The sequence below is a fragment of the Elephantulus edwardii genome, unplaced genomic scaffold (genome assembly GCF_000299155.1).
Source record: "Elephantulus edwardii isolate Elephantulus edwardi_28Jun2011 unplaced genomic scaffold, EleEdw1.0 scaffold00155, whole genome shotgun sequence".
Classification (NCBI taxonomy): domain Eukaryota; kingdom Metazoa; phylum Chordata; class Mammalia; order Macroscelidea; family Macroscelididae; genus Elephantulus; species Elephantulus edwardii.
In genome coordinates this window covers 7041874-7063683 of record NW_006399905.1, presented here as the reverse complement: position 1 = coordinate 7063683, position 21810 = coordinate 7041874, and the positions used below count along the sequence as shown (strand labels likewise).

The 21810-nt window shown below is 40.2% G+C and overlaps 1 protein-coding gene across 1 annotated transcript in view; it reads right to left on the bottom strand.

The window, feature by feature from the left end:
• The window catches only part of OSBPL1A (oxysterol binding protein-like 1A), a 300437-nt gene extending 279166 nt beyond the window's left edge, over positions 1-21271 (bottom strand). Inside the window, exons 1-2 of the mRNA XM_006895041.1 lie at positions 21168-21271; positions 3221-3343 (exon numbers count right to left, since the gene is read on the bottom strand). Coding sequence (XP_006895103.1) covers positions 3221-3341 — 121 coding nt within the window. The 5' untranslated portion in view covers positions 3342-3343; positions 21168-21271. The remainder of the gene's footprint in view (positions 1-3220; positions 3344-21167) is intronic.
• Between the last annotated feature and the right edge of the window lie 539 nt (positions 21272-21810).

Below are 21810 nucleotides of genomic sequence, written 5' to 3'. Positions count from 1 at the left end.
ACAAAAACAATCTCCAATCCTAAACGTTAGCATTTCCCGTGCTTGCTTTTGATTTGCCAGTGGCATGGATGCAGCTGAGTCCGAGCTCTATTAAATTCACAAAGGAGAACAGTCCCCATCAGTCACATGAACAACATAAAACCAATTCCTATAAAGGCAGGCATTGTAACGATGCTCCAACATCTACTTCTACTAATTCCAACACCAATAATATCGCTCCATTAATGGCCCGAAGATGGCTGCAATGGCCACATAGGTCGTACAGAGCCATACTCACAGTTCTGGGGTTTATTAGGGAAATTAACAGTTTACAATTGAGGTTGGTAACAGGAGACAATTCCTCAGTCACGGCAGTTTCTTCAGTGTGCTCATAGGCCCTTCAGGCCTCAGCCCTTTGGTTTCAGGCCAGTTTTACAAAGCTTTCTTAGTTCTCCTGATTATGGCATCTCTCCTCAAGTCCTCCAACAAGCCTGGGCAAAGGCCGCTGATCCTAGTCTCATCAGGCAGCAGTCCCAAATTAGTTCCGTCTCAATTTCGTTTCGGGTTCTTTGCTGTAATTGCTCGTGCTACTGAGTAGGTCTCCATCCAACAAGCACAGGAATCTCTGTATCTTCCTCCTTGCAGGTAGTGAGATTTTTCCTCCTCTACTACTAGAAGTCTAAGGTGTGCCTGATAAAGGCCATGGTCTTTGCAATCACTTGCTATGCATCAGAGAGCCGGACAATGACTAGGGATGATAGAAGTGATGTCTTTGAGCTGTGATGCTGGAGAAGAGTACTGAATGCACTGTGTACTGCTAAGAGAATGAACAGGTTCGTCCTGTAGAGGATAAGACCAGGCTGCTCCTTGGAAGCAAGGATTCTGAAGCTTTGCCTAACATATTTTGGCTATGTTGCAAGAAGGGACTAGTCCTTAGAGAGGGAAGTCATGCTTGGGAGGGTGGAAGAATAGCACAAAAGAGGAAGACCCTTGATAAGATAGATTAATTCAATGACTAGAGTAATAGGGGAATCACAGGAGACTGGACAGCGCATAACAACAACTATTTAAGCCTACTCAACTTAAATGTGGTAGGAAAGTAGAACTGACCAATCTATCATGTCATTTAAACACACATTATTTCATGTTTCCACCCAATCATGTGATGAAAGTCAAAGCCAATGGCAAAGCCAAAGGAAAGCCATTTTAGACAATAAACTCATGACACCAGACTTGTTAATTACTAAGCATTGATACTTATGGGAGGATTATAACATTTTTTACCATTTTCAGGATTGCTCAGAATTTAGGGAAACTACGTTTATGAAGGAATGCTAAAAAGGAATCTCCATGTAAAAACACCGCTCACATTTGATCTTGCCAACCTCTTGCTTTCACTTCTAGACAGAGCAGCACAAGGAATGATTATAGCATTCCTACACACAAGCCTTGCTATTTAAGGCAAAGAGTAGACCACTTTACACTTATTAGTCTGAGATATCCATGAATGTGGAATGGACAGAAAAGGATTACTGAGGATTATAAGGACATTGGCTCTGAAATGGAATCCTGGAGTAGGAATTAAGAGCTGGCTTTTGTCCAAATGCAGAAAGGATTTGAGATTCCTTTCACATACTAAGAATCAATCTAGATTATACTTCATAAACAACTCAGATCATAATTCCTTTCTTGTACAAAGAGATAAGACTTCTCTTTCCAAAATAAAACCCCCAAAATGAAAAACAGAACAAAAAAACACAAAACTCTTTCTCCAGAAAAGGCTCAGCTATAAGAGTGCTACTCTATGGTAGGAAGAAAATATGACATGGAAATAAAATATCTGAAATATTCTGAAATAGGAAACTTCTGGAGAAGATATTTTGGGGCACAGGAAATGAGAGAAGATGAGACAGACATGTGGTTCTATAACTTGAGCCAGAAAGTGAGAGACAATGAACAGGCAAGTCACCTCTAGGAAACTAAGGAAGGATCTCCCAGCAGACACGCCAAATGATGTGCGCAGAAAAAAGGCAAACGCTGTTGGGTTTTGCTCTTAGCTCTCACATGTCACTAAGTTCCAGCACACCACCCTTAAAAGAGAAGACAAGGAACAGAGCGGAGTTGAAGCAGTACCCTAGACAAGGTTCCAGGGAGGAGTGTAACAGAAATGCAGGGTGACACGGAGCCAGCAAGAGCCAGAATGAGTCTCGAGTGAAGGACAAGGAGCACACTGCCTGTATTATATGACAAACGGAGACACTTGACTCCAAGTTTTACCTCAGTTACAAAGGCTCCTTAGATATTGGAGTGCAAACACAAAGCAACGCTCACCTTTACCTTTTAATGTCATCTTAGAGAGGACAGGAGGGAAGGATGAGGCTCTGTGGGAGTGTGCATTTATTATAGAACCTGACGTACCTAGAGAACAATGTTGAGTCCCACAAACTCACAAAATTGGAAATTTCTTGTTAAAATAACAGAGCCATTTCAGAGTACAATTACATTACTCTGCATATATGAATGTGGTATATTTGCAACCAGGTGATAAAAGCACTAGACGACTGGGCTGTTCCATACGCGCCTCTCCTCACCCCTCATTGCTCTCTTTTCACTCCTGCCTCAGGCACTTATTTTCTGCTGTGGCTCATCCCATGGCCTTGATCCTAAGTGTTTCTTCTGCCTTGAGCCCTTTTCTTCTCTATCCTCACGTGGCCAACTCCTACCTCCCCTTTATATATCATCTTAGAATAATTTTCTACACACTCATTCTAACCCTTCAAATTCCAGCTGAATTCCTTTATTATGTGGCCTCACAATACACACACACACACCCCTCTGTATCTTTTACATATTTTCTAATGCAGATGATAGATTCATTTAAGTGAAGGCAAGGATCTTATGTTTCTGCATTATTACCATCACTCGCCAGGTCTTATATGAGGGCTGGTTTATAGCAAATATTTAAACCTACAATGCTTTCGATGAGAAAAACACCAATGTCATAGCAAGCACTTGGGGTTCAGGATAACCTTTGCACATTGTAAAATTCTGAATCCATTGCAATTTTAGCAATGGATCTCAAGTTCTCTGACTTTAAAGGGGCAAAGACATCAACTCTTGGGGAGGTTTTTCCTAAAAGTCATTCTTTGTCAACAACATCAGAAAACGTAGCTTTAAATGAAAAATTGGGATGAAATAGTAGTAAAAGAAAGGTGAAAAATTCACTGGGGAAAATGCTTACCTTTGCAATTTATGTCAGCAATCTCATCACCTTTCTCCATAGTTTCCAGAACCTGTCTTACTTCTTCAATGTTGCCATTTCTGGCATGATGCAGAAGTTGCTGTTCTGCTTCTGTGTTCATCTCTACGACAAAAATTAATAATACTATTGTGCTTATCTAGGAGTATAATTCGCTTTTAGAGATTATCTGCTAATGCTGAAAAAGATAAATCCTCTTCATTTTGCAACTAGTGACATGGACATAGAACTGATTCAATGAAATGGATGAAGGGTCAGAACTTGGTCCTTAGATTCCAGTCCCACCGTATCATCAGAAAAGCGTACTACACATCTGGTCAAGTATCTTAACCACTTAGAATCTCAATTCCCTCACTTTCAAAATACAAGTTACCTCACAGAGCTACCGAGAGAGTACATGTATGAAAACATCCTGCCACATATAAAGTGTTATGCAAATGAATATTAATAGTTAACTATTAACTAGCCTTTAATAGATAGATGGATAACTATCCATTAGCTAAATGGATAATTATCCAATAGTTAAATGGATTAACTACAGTTAACCACTGTCCATTAATAGTTAAATGGATAATTAATAGTATTAATAGTTAAACAGACATAAAATTAAAATATGGTCTTTCCTACATAAATGTTAACACTGAAAGGTAAATTAACACTTTTTATAACTGTACAAAAATCATTCCGAATTTTAAAACTTTGATAAGAACCTATAAACATAATTTTCATCCATATTTTATTACTTTATACTACTTATAGAGTATCACAAAGGAATTAAATACAAATGTTAAGCAAATAATTTAAGAAGTTAGACTATATAAAGAAAAATGCGACACCAGGATTGGAGGAAGACTCATCAACAATCTATTTTAGGCAGACAACACAACCTTCCTTGCTGAAACCAAGGCAGACTTGAAACAGTTACATATGAAGATCAAAGACTATAGCCTTGTGTATGGATTACACCTCAACATCAAGAAAATTAAAAATCCTCACAACTGGACCAAAAGGCAACATCATGATAAATGGAGAAAAGATAAAAAGTGTCAATGACTTCATTTTACTTGGATCTACAATCAACACCCATGGAAGCAACCATCGAGAAATCAAAAGACATACTGTGTTAGGCAAACCTGTTGTCAAGGACTTCTTAAAAGTGCTAAAGAGCAAGGCTATTAGTTTAAAGACTAAGGTGTACCTAATCTAAGCCACAGTATTTTCAATTGCTTCATTTGCTTATGAAAGTTGGACAACAAAATGAAAGCAGAGTAAGAATGGTAACTTGTGGTACTGGCAAAGAGTGCTGAATATAGCATGAATGGCCAAAAGAACAAACAAATCAATCTTGGAGGAAGTACAGCAGGGCGTTCCTTAGATACAAGGATGGTAAGTCTTTGTCTCACATATTTGGGCATGCTGTCAGAAGTGGATAGTCACTGGAAAAGGCCATCATGCATGGAAAGATAGAGGGTCAAAGACGGAGAAAAAGACCCTCAACGAGATGGAATGGCACAGTGACCACAACAATGGGTATTTTGAGGATGGCCAGGATTGAACAAGGTTTTGGTCTGCTGCACATAGGGTTGTTACAGAGTTATAATCCACTCAATGGTATCTAATAACAACAGCAACATCCCAAAATGGAGGATCACTGTGCATAGCAATTAACTGAAGTTCAGATTTCAATCTTAATAATCAAATATTTATAAGCAAATCAAAGAAAAAAAATTAGTTTTTCTATTCTACTGGCAAAATATAAAGGAGCTGTGGTGGTCTAAACATGCTGGGTTGCAACTCTAAAGGTGGTTCAAATCCAGCAGCTGCTCCGTGGGAGAAGGATGTGCAATTGTCTCCTGTATGTTTAACTGTCTTTGAAAACCCACTAGAGGGGCAGCTAAGGGTCGGTTCCAAATTGACAGCACACAACAAGAAGCAGTAAAATAAAAATCTAAATATATCTGTGCCTAACATTGGCATAGACATGAAACATAAACTCCTATAAACTGATAATATAAATACATAAATCTTGCAAATGATACTGCAGATGGAGAGGAAACAGTTTGGCAATACGACAGATAGTGTGAAACTGTCAACAACTTCATCTTACTTGGATCCACAATTAACAGTGGTACCAGCAGTCAGGAAATCAGGAGACGTATTGCACTGGAAATGTCTGTAGTTAGAGATCTCTCCATCTATTATGATGTTGCCTATAGGTCCAGTGGTATGAATCTTTGTTTTCTTGACATTGAGATGCAATTCATAATGAAGGCTGTATTCTTTTATTTTCTGCAAAAGTGCTTCAAGTCCATCTTACTTTCAGCAAGTAAGGTTATGTCATCTGCATTATGTGAGTTATTGATGAGTCTTTCTCTGATCTTGATGTGACATTCCTCTTCATAGAGCCCAGCTTCTCAAATAATTTGCTCAGCATACAGATTGAATAAGTGTGGGGAGAGAATACAATCCTTCTTAATTTTATACCATGCAATGTTCCCTTGCTGTGTTCACACAAAAGCATCCTGGTCTAGGTTTTGCATGAGCACAATTAAGATCTGGGATTGAGCTCTGGGACTCCCATTCTTCGCAATGTTGGTCATAATGTGTTAAGATTCACACATTAAATGCCTTTGCATAGTCAATAAAGCATAAATAGGCATTCTTCAGGTATTTTTTACTCTCTCAGCCAGGATACATCTGATATCAGCAATGATATTCCTGGTGTCCCTTCTCATTCCTGCTTGAACATCTGGCAATTCCCTATCTATGTACTGTTCTAGCCATTTTATAATTATCTTCAACAGTATTTTTGTTTGCTTGTGATATTAATGATATTCTTCGACAGTTTCCACATTCTGCTGGATCACCTTTCTCGATAATGAGCGAAAATACGGACTTCTTCCAATACAATGGCCAGACAGTTCTCCTACAAATTTCCTGCCACAGACTGCTGAGCACATCCAGAGCTGCATCTATTAACTGAAACAAGTCAACTGGTATCCCATCAATTCCTGGGGACTTATTTTTTGCCAATGCCTCAATGAAGCTTCCACGTACTCCTTTATCACCATTGGCTCCTGCTCATACGATATTCCTGAAATTGTTCAGTGTCAGTTGGTTCTTTTAGTACAGTGATTCTCTGTATTCCCTCCATCTTTTGATGCTTTCTAGGTCTTTGAATATATTGCCCATAGCATCTTTCAATATTTCAGCTCAAGGTTTAAATTTGTTTTCTAATTATCTCAACTTGTGAAATACAAAGTGAGTTCTTCCCTTCTTCTCTTTTTATTATCCAATTCCAGCTCTCTGCACATGTCATTATAATATTTTGCTTTGTCTTCTCAAGGCTACCATTTGAAATCTTTTGTTCAGCTCTTATATTTTGGTATTTCCCCCCACCCTTTGTTTTGGCTTCTCAATGGTCTAGTGCAATTTTAGAGTCTCTTCTGACATTCATTTCCCTTTTATTTTTCCCTTTCGCTTCTTTGTAATGACCTTTTGCTTTCTTCATGGATGATATCCTTGCTATCATCATACAACTCATCTGGTCTTTGATCAATGGTGTCCAAAGCTTCAAACCTATTCTTAAGATGATCTTGAAATTTAGATAGCATAGATTCAAAATCTTATTTTAGTTCTTGTAGACTTAATTTCCATTTCCTTTGGCTTCAATCTGAGCTTGCACATGAGTAATTAATGGTCTGACCATCCATTCAGGCCTAATTTTGACTGCCAATATTGATATTCTCCAGTGATTCTTTCCACATATGTAATCTATGTGATTCCTATCCAGCCCATCTGATAAGATTCATATGTAAAGCTGCCATTTGTTTCTTTTAGAAAAAGGTATTTGCAATGAGTAAATCACTGAAAATATAAAATATATGTCTCTACACTACAGGAGCAAAGCCAGACTTGAAAACACTGTTTCAAAAAGCCAACAACTTCTGGATAGTGAACACTAAGAAAAATTTCAGTCCTTTACCCCTAACAAGTAATCCACTCCAAGAGCAGACCAAGTCAGTTTACTTGAGAAGAATTTATGCAAGACAGACACCATGAGCTTCCCACTAAATGAAGTGGTAGGTGACATTAAAGGAAGGTGACAGTCAGGAAGGACAACCACCTTCTCAGTTTCCAGTAGCTTTTCTAGTTCCCCACTCTTAAACATGAGTCAGTGATGAAGGAAAATAAAACTATCTGAAGTCTTCAAAACCTGAATGGGAGGCCAAAAACAAAAGGGAGCATCTTAGAAAAATGTCCACCAATAAAGTTTCATATATGCAACTTAGCACTAAGAAAACATTAACAGTGTCGTAGAGGAATTTATAAAACTATTCGTTGTTGTTACTAAATGCCACTGAGTCAAGCACAACTCATAGTGACCCCAGAGTGCTCCGTGAATGCAAAGATGATCAAACTTCATCTCATATACATTGGGCATGTTGCTAGGAGAGGCTATTTATTGGAAAAGGACATTATGCTTGGGAAGGAGGAGAGTTGGTGAAAGAGAGGAAGACCCTCAGCACAGTGACTGCAGCAATGGCATTGAATGTGTCAGAGATTATGAGGATGGCACATGATAGGACTGGATTTATATCTATTGTTCAAAGGTCATTATGAGTCACACTCAACTTGACAACACCTAACAACAGGGAACCGTGGCTTACTGAGGGGACTGATCTATTTTGCCATCCTATTAGACTCAGAGTTCCTATACTGAAAACTTCCTAGATCTAGAAGCCCTCCTTTATGGCCATGTCCACAAGTTGGCTGCGCTCTCCCACCATCTGATACTATAGTCTGCATTGCTGCCATGCTGTCTCAGACTTTTTCTTTTTTTTTTCTAGTTCATTTTTTTTTCTATATTTTATTAATTTTCATAAACATATTCTCTCTACCCTCCTCCCAGTTTGTTGTCCAAATTCCACAGTGCTTGTCAAAGCCAGTTCTGATTAATCTTCTTTGTCAGTGTGTCCTTTGCCATTCCCTATCACTCCTCCCTGAGAGAGACTTCACCCTGAGTCATAAGGAAAAGGGGATGGCGTATTCTCTTAGCTACTTCCTGCTGAAAAGGGAGACTTTTTCTTAAGGGCAGAGGTAAGCTAAACATGATACTATCTCACAGGAACAAGGTAGTAGATAATGGCTCTTAAGACTCAGTCTATCACTGACCAAGAAAGACCATTACACAGAAGCTGAAGCTGTTACATAGGAATGGGGAGACAGGCAACCACTAAGAGAAGAAACTTTGTAGCCAAGGGGCTTCCTAAAGCAGCATGTACACAGACAATGCTGGGTGGCCCATAGCAACTTTTCCTTCATTATAATACTAGAAATCACTCCCATCAGCATCATGACAGTTTACAATGACCATGGTGACATGTCAGATCACATGAGGCCAAAACACTTGACACTCTGTTCTTCCTGCCCATTTCTTAGATGGGACAGATGTATATTGAGCACCAACACAAGTATGCTACTGCCCTGCTTCTGTTAGGTGCTGTTGAGTTATGACTCATAGTGACCCTAAGGACAACAGATCTGAACCCTGTCCTATCTTGTGCCATCCTCACACTGACACAATAGAGCCCACCCCAGCAATCACGTCAGTCCACCTAGTGGAGGGTCTTCCTCTCCTTCATCAACCCTCCCATGCATCTTGTCCCTCTCCAAGGTATTGATAGCCCCTCCTAGCAACATGCCCAAAGTACATGATGCAAAGTATCATCATTCTTGCCTCCAAAGAGCACTCCAGCTGCACCCTCTCCAAAATATATGTTCTTTTGGCCGTCCATGGGATGTTCAGTGCTCTTTTCCAACATCACAGCTCAAAGGCTTTAATTCTTCTTCTGTCAGCTTTATTCATTGTCCAGCTCTCAGATGCACAGCAAGTAATAGGAAAGACCATAGCCTGAATCAGACATACCTTATCCTTAAAAATGACATCATCAGTCTTTAATAATATGTATTTACTTAAGTCCTATAAATATCAAGATCCTGGAACTCCACTGGGGAGTATATATAATGTACGGTGCTTAATAAATCCTCTAGCTTTTCATTCAAATTCCTGGCTTGTCTTCATTCCTCCTGTTAAGCTCTGGGTCCTGTTCTCTTTCAATCAATCAATCAATCAATCTCTCTCTTCCTCCCTTTCCTTCTCCTTCCTACATACCCTGATAGCTGGAGTCTTCAGCCATGATAGAGAGACCAGGGCTTTGCTCTAATTGTCAAGTCAACACTCTCATGGTGGCAGTAAATTGGCAGAAGAGCACAGCCCACCTGTGGACATGGCCAAAAAAGGAGCAGGGAGGTGGCTTCGCGTGGTTAGAAGCTATCCTAATTGAGAAACTGTATTATTCTTAGTGATTTCCTATTACCTCTGGTTAATCCTGACACTGAATTGTAACTTCTTACTTCCCTCAAATGAACCCCGTAACTGTTGTCCAAGGCATTTGATGTAGCTACAATAGAAAATTAGCAAACTCAGCAGAGAAGTTGAGAATGCCAGGTGGGGAATGGCTACCATCAAAATCGGTCAAAAGTGGGAGAGTGAAGGTATATATTGGTGTATCTGAGGTCATCTCACAAGAAGTATTTTGTTCTGATCTTGATTCGCATCTTTCCTTCTACCTAAAGCCCATAGCTATCAGTTTCATGATGGGCATTTGTTTATTAAAATATAGTCTTAAGGCAGTTTGGACATTCTCTTCTTTTCAAAGTAACTGTGACACCACATCTATTAAAACTGGTGAGTTTATCTGCACATCAAGTCAACTATAAAGGTTTTCTGACTGCAAAAGCTGAGATTTATTAAAACAGTACTGTTTTGAGAATAAACCCCAAAGTATAAACAAGTATTATTGCTACTTTTCCCTTACAAATTTTTATTACTTTCTAAATGTGTTGCAGGGATTGGGGAAGCTTTACCCTTTCTTCTATCTTATAAAGTAGCTGATAAAAACCATGCGCACATTTAAAACTACCTCCATTTAAAAAACCATTTAAGAACTATCTAGAATCAAAATGTACAACCTGAAAAATGTCATCAATGTCATCAGATTGTACATGTAGAAACAGATGAATTGGGGCATTTTTTGCTCTCTACATTCTCAGTGACAACTTTTTTAAAAAATAGTAAAAATATGTTTTTACACAAAATAATTCCTTAGAAGCACTATGTTGAGTCAAAATAGCATAACCAAAAAATACTTCTAATTTTAAAACAATAAATTTCAAAAGGTGGTGGTTGTGTGCCATCAAGTCAGAACCAACTCAAAGCTGACCCTCCAGCAGGTCTTCAGAGGAAATTTATTTACATGAAAGGAGATGCCTTGTCCTTCCCTCATTAAACAGCGGGTGGATTTGAACTGCCTGCCTCTGTGACTGCAGTAGCTTCTTACCACTAGGCCACCAGAGAAACACACATAATGAGGTAAAAATGAGAAAAATGTTCCAAACCAAAACATGAAGCTATTCCTTAAAATTCCTTTTCTTATCCACGAATTATCTTAACTCAAAGTCATAGATCTGAGTAGCCACTAGCTTCTGAAACGGTATCCTTAGGGGAGCTGCATCGAGACAGTGACCTCACAAGCACAGGCTTTGAAGGCGACCAACATTACACCTACAAGAAGTGGCCACCAGCAACGCCACCATCACACTTCCTAACCTTTCAAAATGCACAAGGAAATGAATCAATAAACACTAAGCTGAAGGTCTAAGACATTCTCAACATTGTGCTAAACTCTGTGGACATATGAATAAAACTGACCCTCAAACCAGGAGAAATTATAAAGACATGCATACAAATGATTTACTGCCTACACTTGGGAAGAACTCTGACTTGCTCAACCTCAGCTCGGTCCCCTTTATGAACTCCACAGCACCTTGAGCTTGCCACCCTATGCCAGCCAGAAGGTATCGATGTGGCCATTACTTTGGCTGTCTTTCCATCAGACAACAAACTGTTAGAAGGGAGTCATGTTCATGAGCAGTTTTCTCAGTTGCCGCCAAGTGGATTCTGATTCATGGTAATGCCATGGATACAGAGCAGAATTCTTCAGAGGGGTTTCCCCTTCAGAAGCGAATCATCAAGGGTATCTTCAGAGGCACCTCCGAGTGGTTTTGAAATATCAGCCTTCCAGCTAATAGTCAAGCATTCTGCTGTTGGACCTAGCAATCAAGTGTTAACAGAAAGTGATCATATTACGAATGGGTGTGGACGCAGCTCTTTAGGAACAAAGCAAGCAAGCCTACTTATAAGCCCTAAAGGTAAGGGTACACTTTTATGATAAAATATTATTAAGTTTTGTTCTTAATATGCCACAGAAAATTACACCGAAAAAGGGGACACTTTCAAAAATTGCATACTCTATCCCAATTTAGTATAACACTGAAGTTTCTGTATTGTTTTTTAATATACTTTTAAACAGGGAGCTCTTGTGGCCTAGCATCAAGAAGCTGTGCTGCCAACTTGAAGGCACGCAGTTCAAAACTCCAGCTGCTCCACAAGAAAGCTGGGCAATCTCCCACGCTTGTAATTACTGCCTCTGAAAACCCACTGGAGGGTCAGCTGAGGTCATTTCCAACTCAGCAGTGACTAACAATAAAAGTTTTAAATAAACTAATTTCTGTGATTAACAGTTTAGAAAAAATATATATAGCTTAAAAGAATCCAAATGCACATGTTAAGCAGATTTCTAAAAATGTGTTCCAATCATGAGGGCTCATTAACAGAGAAGCACTTTGTCCGTGGTGTTTTTAAGCCAAAAGGAAAGACAAGCAAGCCCTTAAATGCAGCGGCCAAGATGGCACAGAGCCACATCCACCAGTACACAGAGTATTTTTCCTCATTACTTTGTGGATGGTTTTCAGCCTCTCCAAATTCATGGTTTCCAGGTTCTGTTTTTAGCATTTATTAATTAGATTTTATTGCCAAGGGAATGTTTTCAAGGAAATGACTAGCAAAAAAAAAAAGGGACTGAACATTGTAATATGTGAGACAAGAGGCCATTTTCACCATATGTTTCCTTTTCCAAAGTCTACTGCATGGTTCAAAATTGGGAAGGCTGTATGCCAGGTATGTGTCCTATCTCTACACTTTTTCAATCTACATACAGAACAGATTATCAGGGAGCCTAGGCTCTATGACAAGAAATGTGGCATCAGGATTGGAGAAAGACTCATCAACAACCTGTGTTACACAGATGGCACAACCCTGCTTGCTGAAACTGAGGAGGATCTAAAGTGCTTGCTGCTGAAGGTCAAGGGCTGCAGCCTTCAATATGGATTGAAGTTCAACATCAAGAAAACAAAGATTCTCACCATTGGAATGATTGGCAGCATCATAATACATGGTGAAGAGATTGAGATTGTTAACAGCTTTAGTTTGCTTGGCTCCACAATCAACACTCTTGGTATAAACAGCCAGGAAATCAAAAGACATATTGCATTGGTAAAGTCAGAGACCTCTCTGAAGTACGGAAGAGTAATGACGTCGGCCTGGAGACTAAGGTGCACCTGACCAGGCCATGGTCTTTGCAATTGCTTGCTCTGCATTAGAAAGCTGGACAAAGACTAGGGATAACAGAAGGAGAGTTGATGCCTTTGAAATGTGGTGCTGGAGAAGAGTACTGAATATACCACAGACTCCTAGGAGAACAAACAGATATGTCCTAGAGAGAGTGAAATCAGGATGCTCCGTGGAGACAAGGATTCTGAAGCTTGGTCTTATATTGGACCTTGATAATGTTGCAAGGAGTGACCAGTCCTAGGAGAGGGATGTCATGCTTGGGAGTGTGGAGGGACAGCCTAAGAGAGGAAGACTTCGAGGAGATAGACTGACTCAGTGACTGGGATAATGTGGGAGGACTGGCACAGGATAGAGCAGGGTTTAGGATTGTCGTATACAGGGTCTCTATAAGTCACAGGTGACTCGACAGAACATAACAACAACAACTAGAATGGGGTTCTGGTGGCCTAGTGGGAAGAGGCTGCACTGCAATCTCAAAGGCACACGGTTCAAAACACTAATACCTGTAGTTTAAAGGGCAATCTTGACTTGTTAAATTTGGCTACTGTTGTTAGTCACCACCATGTTGATTCTGACTCATGGTAACCCCACCTGTGCAGAATAGAACTTTGCTCCAAGATTTTCAAGGCTGAGACTTTCAGGAGCAGATGACAAGCCCATACTTAGCCATCTGTGCTACTCAAGGAGTTCTAAATCTGGTTAGGGAATGACCAGGCAGAGAAAGGACACTTCAGATTAAAACATATTCCGTGTGTGACAAGTTTAGTGTATTTGCTGTTGTTGTTGTTGTTGTTAGGTACCATTGTGGTGATACGGACTGCTAGCTGACCCTCTGGTGAGTTTCTAGGGTCAGTGAATAGCATGAGAGGAGATGGTCTATCTTAGAATATTTTAAACAAAGTCTTCTATTCTCACTGTAGGATCAACAGACAACTCATAATTGCTGTTGTTGTTATGTGCCGTCGAGGTGCCTGCGACCCTATGTACAGCAGCTCTAAAGCCTGACCTGTCTTGAGACAGTCTCACTAATTCTAACACACCTCCCTCCATCTTATCTGTAGTTTTTCTCTCCTGTGCTGTCCCTCCACCCTTTAAGCATGATGATCTTCTCCAAAGGGCGATCCATGATAGAGGGGAAAAAAAATTAAGTTGTCAAGGATTTTATTTCATTTGGATCCACTATCAACTCCTACAGTAACAGCAGTTAAGAAATCAAAAGATGTGTTGCACTTGGAAAATCTGCCATCAAGGACTCCTCCAAAGTGCTAAGGAGTAAGGATGTCAGTTTAAAGATTAAAGGGTGTCTGACCCAAGTCATGGTTTTTCAATTGTTTCCCATGCATCTGAAAGTTGCACAATGAATAAGGATGACAGAAGGAACCTCTGGATTGTGGAACTGGTGAAAAACACTGCATGTCCCACAGGCTGCCAAAAAACCAATCTGTCTCAGAGCAAGTGCAACCAAGATGCACCTTTTTTTTTTTTAAATTTTTATTTTTAAGATGCACCTTTTAATGTAAGGATGGTGAAACTTCATCTCACACCCTTTGCGTATGTTATCAGGGTGGGCAGTCCCTGGAAAAGGACATCGTGCTGGGAAAGGTGGCGGGTCAGAGAAAGAGAGGAAGACCCTCAACAAGCTGGATTGACACAGCGACTGTAACTATGGCCTCGAGCACATCAAAGATTGTGAGGATGGAGCAGGAAAGGACAAGATTCTAACTGGATCTGTTGTTCACAAGGTCACTCTGCATTGTAGCCCACTGACAGCACATAGTAACAACAACAAATACATTGCACAAGGACCCTTCTATTAAGACATGATCAGGACAAAGTTCCTTTTGGAATGAAGGAAGTCTTCAGCTTGGGGTTGAGGCTAGTTCACGGAATCTAGTCTGTGGTTTTCATCTGAAGCATGAGAATCACCACCAAATCATAAAGAGTGGCAATTACAATCCATCACTGTTGCAGGCAGGACTAGAGAAGTAGGCAGAGAGACCATGACTGCGACACAGTAACAACTGCAGATTAAGGTTTACAGGATTAGTTCTGGGGTTTTCACTGCATCGCCCTTAAGGGAGTAGAAGTTGTAGCTTAACGGAAATCATCAAAGACTCGCCTAAGCCAAGTTCCCAGGTTCCCTGTGTAAACCCCAAAAATTAAATGCCCCTTTCTAAGCTGCCTGAAGAATCAATGCCTTTGAGTTGTGGTGCTGGAAAAGAGTACAGAATATTTCATGGAATAAAAAAAAAATTTAAAAAAAAAAAAGCCCACAACAACCCAGATATGTCCTGGGAAAGGTGCAGCCAGAGTGCTCTTTGGAGGCAAGGATGGTGAAGCTTCATCTCTCATACTCTGGACATGGAGCTAGGCGAGACTATTCCTTAGAAAGGAATATCATGCTTAGAAAGATGGAGGGTCAGCAAAGGAGAAGAAGACCCACTACAAGATGGATTGACACTATGAATTCAGCGATGGGCTCTAGTGTCTCAGAGATGGTGAGAACGGCACATGATAGGACAGAGTTCAGGTCAGCTGTTTATAGGGTCATTAGGAGTGGTAATTGACGGCACATAACAAGAGCAGCAACAAATGGCTGCCTGGGAGATATAACTCACCCTCACTGACTTCTTTCTGAGGGCAAAGCCACATAGGTGGTTTACAGGTCAGAAAGGCCTCAAATCTGAACCTATGTCAAGAACTGAAATGCAGTCAGGGCTCTTGTACAAACCTCAGCCTTCCAAAACCAAGAGCTTCAGAACTTAATCTCCAATATAGAGCCCATTCTTTTATCATTTGAACCAATTCATTGTCTTCACAACAACATCTTTATTTCTACAGAATGAGGGGGGAGGTGGGGCAAGGAGGAAAATGTACAACCATAAATGAATGAAAATACAAGTTCTTTACAAACTTTCATTAAAATATCAATTTAAAAAATTCTTCTTTTAATTATTTTAAAATAATTATTATTAAATTCTTTTATAATTAAAACTATGCATTTCTTCTTAATGTAATAAAAGAATAAAGTGATATTCTTTTTAAAACAAAAAAAAAGATAGCAGAAAATTCCTACAAAAAACCAAACAATAAAGTTCAACATTCAGAACAAAGCTCACTTCTGAGTACCGGAAATTCAAAAGAATTAATTTTTTAAATTATTAAAATATAAAAATTACAAAGATATTCCATTTTATACCATTCAGCTATAAATTTCTTAAGTTAGTTATAGGTTCTTAAAGGGATGTGCAAGTTAAAATTCAATGCCATCCAGACAAATGCTGTCAATTATGTGTACAACATCACTGTACTGGCCATCATAAAACATCAGAAATATAATTCTCACCATTACTAGCTATTGTGCTTTCCTTAATAAAGGAAGCTCAACTACCCAGAAGTTGTTGAAAAAAAAATTATGTTTCAATAATGCAAAAGAATTACAAATGCAGATTTTATACTCAGGGAGCTCAGATGTCCTAGTGGCAAGAAGTCGCGCTGCCACACTGCAATGCCAAAGGTATGTGGTTCAAATCTACCAGCTGCTCCACAGGAGAAGGATGGGCAATCTCCTCCCTTGTGATTAACTGCCTCTGAATACCTGACAAAGAGTCAGCTATGGGTTGGTTCCAACTCGACGGTACAGACCAAGAACAACAGGCCACATATTACAAAGTCTATCCTAGGGAATACTTTTATCTTAAAACAAGATAAAATAAAAACATAATTTATTATTTACTTTTTAATTGAATTAATTCATTTCCTCAATAACTTGTGCTAGTACACAAAGAACATCAGCTCTTTCAGAAGAAAAAAAACTGCTATAATTGAAATCTTGAAAACTATTTTGTGCTTTACAAACCACATACTTTGGTTTGTAAACCACTGAAATCAATATAAAATATGGGAGCTCTGGTGGCCTAATGGTAAGAATCTACACTGCAATCTCGAATGCATGTGCTTTGGCTCAAAGGAGAGGAATGGACAATCTCCTCCCATGCAATTAACTGCTTCTGAAAACCCCCTCACCTGGAGCATCTGCTATGGGTTGGTTCCAACTCAGTGGTAATCAGCAACAACAACCAAAATCACTTTGTATTTAACATCGTTACACTATTTTATAAAAATTCATATACTCAACATGTTTGTACTGACTTGGATGCCATATAGAAGCATATCTCAAGCTCTGGTGGCCTAGAGTCAAGAAGCTGCACTGCAATCCCGAAGGCATGGGGTTCAGTTAGCTATGGGTCGGTTCTGACTCTACAATACACAACAATAGCAACACATAACTCCTTATAGAAATAACAATTGGCCTTACTCAATAGGTATTATGTGACCTATCGGATAAGGAGTTATACCACCAACCCAAGAGAACAAGTTCAAATCTATCAGCTGCTCCATGGGAGATATAGAAGCAATCTCTTTCTGTGCAATTTATAGCCTCTGAAAACTCACTGGAGTGTCAGCTATGAGTTGGTTATGACTTAAAAGCAATTAGAGTTCAGCTCACTAGGTACCTTATGTATCACTTAACTTATTCAGCTAAGAACTTTAACGTTTATTAAAATTGGTGGAAATTAAATAGGCTAAATGCTTAGGCTTTATGAAACTGCTTAAAGAATTAATTCCAAACCCACCCACTGCTGCTTAATCAGCTCCAGCTCAGTGCTACGTCCACTGGGTTTATGAGACTACATTTTTACAGGAAAAGACTGTCCGTCTTTCTCCCATGGATCCATGGATCCAGAATTAAACTACTGACCTTTCATTTAGCAGTCCAATATGTTATTGCACTACTTCAACTAAAAACAACAAAATCTCACTGTTACTGAGGCAGAACCTGTTCACAGCTAATCCTCTTGCAGGTTTTGGAGGTAGTAAGTTACTAGGGAGGTAAATGTCCATCTTTCTCTCCTTGGATCCGAACCACAAGAGTGGTACAGACTTTAAGTCAGCAATGCAACTTCCCAGGACACCGCCTAAGTCCCCTACCACTCCAACAGAGCTCCGTTAAGTAATTTTAGGTTACTATTAGTTATATCTCCTTCAATAACCAAGAACTAACCTTAGATGTACCCCAGCTATTGGTTCCAACTTGATAGATTCTGAAAACTATTAATCAGTGTTTCCAAAGAAGTCAGCTGACAGAAGTAAAAGACAAAGTCACAAACTAGATAAATCACATTATAGATAAGACAAAGAGCTCAACTAAAAATCTTCTTAATAAAAACTCCTTAACTTTTAGGGAGCTCTGGTGACCTAATGGGAAAAAACTTTCAGACAAAAAAAAAAAAAAACACACAAAAAAAACCCCAAACACAAAACCCAACACCCATTTACAACTTTCTCATTTTGATTCTTTCACATTTAAAAGTTAACTTGGAATGAAACTTAGGTTTAATAATACTGACTAGTTCTGAGTCACACATCCGGAAATTTCATTTTAAAGGAAAACTTGAAACAACAAAGTAAAAGCATGTGGTTACTTTCCATTGTCACAAGATAAAATGTACAGTTAAGGAGTGCTTTTACTATACAAAACAGGAATTTCCTACTAGCAGGCTGGTAAATAAACCAACTCAAAGTGAGTGGCTCAGTGTATCTTCTCACAAACAGCATTAAACTATGTCTTACACTTCTTGTCCACTTTCTATAAGCCCGTAATAGAAGTTGCCTCTTCTAGTTCATAGCAACCCTAGAGGGCACACGAGACTGTCCCACAGTATTTTCTAGGCTGTGATCTATAAAGAAGCAGCCTGACACATTGTTCCACCAGGAGTGACTAAGAGGCTTGAACAGCTGATCTTTAGGTTCATCGCTAAGCACTTAACCATTTTACCACCACAGTGACTTTAAGGTAGTGATAGTACTGATGAGATATTGACTAGGGAGGCCAGGTAAGTAAGCAAAATGTTAACAATTTGATGGGTTAGGGGGTGAGGGAAATAGAATTTGTTTGAATAAGAATTAGAATTTTGTAAATAAAACTAGTTGAGGGGGGAGTTAACATTTCAATCAAGCAAGCACACTAAGATAGTTATAAGACACTTTGAACATCAATGAATTTATACTGAACACAGTATATGACACCTAGGGTATGAACTGGTCCCTACACTAGTAACATCATGCTGGTGAAAGAGGAAGAGAATAAGAGCCTCAGGAGATCAACTGACACAGTGACTGTAACAATGGGCTTGAGCTTATCAGAGGTCATGAGGATGGGACAGGGTGGGGTAAGGGTCAGATCTGCTGTTCACAGGGTTCCTAAGAGTCATGGTGGACTTGATGACATGTAACAACACTGGTAACACCTTCCCTCTTTTGAAGAACTGTGAAGAATTTACTAAGTCATCCTGATGGTTCTGATCGCTATCAGAATTGGCTTGAAAGGAGTGATATGGTTCTAAAATACATGTATTTGTTCTCTGTATTTTCTTCTCTACGTATAAGGTTACATTACTACTTTCTACTATTTTCTTCCGCAAATACATATAATAATGTAAAAAAGCTCAGCTGTTACTACGTCAAGAGGGAAGAAACTGCCACACCAGAGTTGGAATTTACAGATATTACAATGAAACTGAGATGTACTCAATTTAGAAATATGATAAAATTCGGAAGTAAAACTATAAGGAGAAAATATTCTCATTAATAGTATATTACACCATCTTCTCACTAAAGAGACTGGATGTAGAAGTAAAATAAAACTGTAAGAGAAAAACATTCTAATTTATTTAATAGAACACCGCACCAAGTTTTCACCGAAGAAAGACTAGATGTTTTATTTAACCTGATGGGTTGTTGTTGTTGTTAGGTGCCACTGAATCAAGTTCAACTCATAGCGATGCTATGAAAGATTTGAACCCTGTCCTATCCTGTGCTATCCTATCCTCACAACTCCTGAAACACTAGAGCCCATTCTGACAGTCACCGTGTCAATCCACCTGGTTGAAGTTCTTCTCCTTTGCCCACCCACCTACCTTTCCTCATAGGTGGCTCTCCTTTATTTTGGAGAAGACCCAGGAAGCAAGTGTATTTATAGAAATAATACTTAGTTGGCCTGAATCACAGGTATGTACTGCTCACACCATCCTGGCAAAAGCCAGAGCCCTCAGGAGACAAGAATCAGGTCCTAAACTTCAAGTTTCAGCTGGTTCACAACGTTCTGCTTAGTAAATGTTATCTGATAAACGATTCCACAAAATCTCACACTGAGATACAAATGCTTCCAATAAACCAGTCCAACTTGTAGCAATTACTCCTGTTTTGATCAGTTGTTAAGAGGAAGTTGCTCTGCCTGGGAGAAATGGAAAAGGTACTGTTAATTTTTTAAAAGAATGTTACTGCTATTTTTCTCCCCTTCTTTTAATGGGCCAGAAATAGGAGTCCTAGTTATTTAGAATTAGGGGATGAAAACGGTGGATTTTGTAACAATTTCATTATTTAATACAAAGATCTTTAAAACTACACACACACACACACACACACACACACACACACACACACGAGAGTTACAATGTGAATACTGCCAGTTCTTCAAACAAATCAATAAATTATTTTCCAAATGCTGAGTTTAAAAGGTGAGGAGGACCTTCATAACTTTACAAACAGAATGTATCTACTAACAGTGCAAAAATGAAACGATAAATAGTTCCAAGGACAATCACTGATTTTTAATGCTGCTTAATTATATCAATTATTCATAAAAGTCTAAGACTGAAAGTTGCAAAATTTATGCAACCTTGAAGTTAACATAAATGTCAAACTATTTGACTTTACTATCTTTTGCATTAAAACAACAATTTAAGACATTTAAAAAAATTACTAACGCAAGAGAACCCTTTTCAATACTTCCTGCCGACCCATAGATGGGAAACAAGCGAATCACGAATGTTTCGCTTGGGCAGCTGTAATTTTTTCAAGCTGAATCCAGACTGCATATTCATGTTCAAATCGACCACGCGGTTCATCCTCAAGGCAGTCACATGGCCAGCGCGTGACTTGCACAGTCCAACAATCATCGCATGTTAGTAGGAAAAGAAAAGTTACGGTGCACACACCAAGGATTCGGGAAAGCACGCAGCTGACAGGCGCGCAAGGAACACAAAGAGCAGGAGCACGAGGCCACGGGATCTGGACTGCAGGGCACCGATGCCACCGTCTGTCTTTAACTTCCTACAGCGTTGAGGCCAGCGGCGGCCAGGAAGCCCAAGATCGGCCGCGAGCCCAGCATCTTCGCGACTCGGCAACGCTGACCGTGCCTGGAGACTCCCAGGGGCCCAACGCTGGCACACCTGGCCCCCTCCCCCAGCCAGGTGCAGAGTGACGCCCCACCCAAGGACCCCGCGCGCTCCGGAGCCAGCCCGGCTCAGCGGGGGGCCGCGAGCAACTGACCTACGCGGTCGCCCCAGCGCCCTGCGCCCCGGGGGCGGAGCCACCACTTCAAGCTTCCCGTCTGCCCGCCCACTTCGATGGAGGGCCTGTCACCATGCCTGGCTCGCACTCCCGCCGACCCTGGACCCCTGCGGCTCGGCAGTTTCTGGGGTCCCCACGCCAAGAAAGGCACCCAACGCGCGACACGCCGCCCCACTCCACTTGGTGGCGCCGCCCGAAAGCGCGCTCACGGCACGTGACCCGCGCGGGCTCCCGCCTCGACCTGCCAGACCACGCCCACCCTCGGGGCACGCCCACCACGCGCCACGCCCACTCCACATCCTGCATCCCATCTGCTCTTTGCTAACACCCGCCTCCTGGAGGGGTTTGTGCCACACTTCAGTGCCTTGAGGGAAGACAAGAGGCGAACCTACTGAGTACAATGAAGAACTGTAGATGGTAAGAAGCAGCTCCATAAACTAGAAAGTACTGTATTAATGCTCGGGAAATTTATTTTTTGAGCACCCAAAACAACACACACACCCAACCCCACACACACACTCTATGCATAGTCAATATAGCACAAATAGACATTTCTCTGCTATTCTTTCCTTTCAGCCAGGATCTACCTGACATCTGCAACGATATCCCTGGTGTCATGACC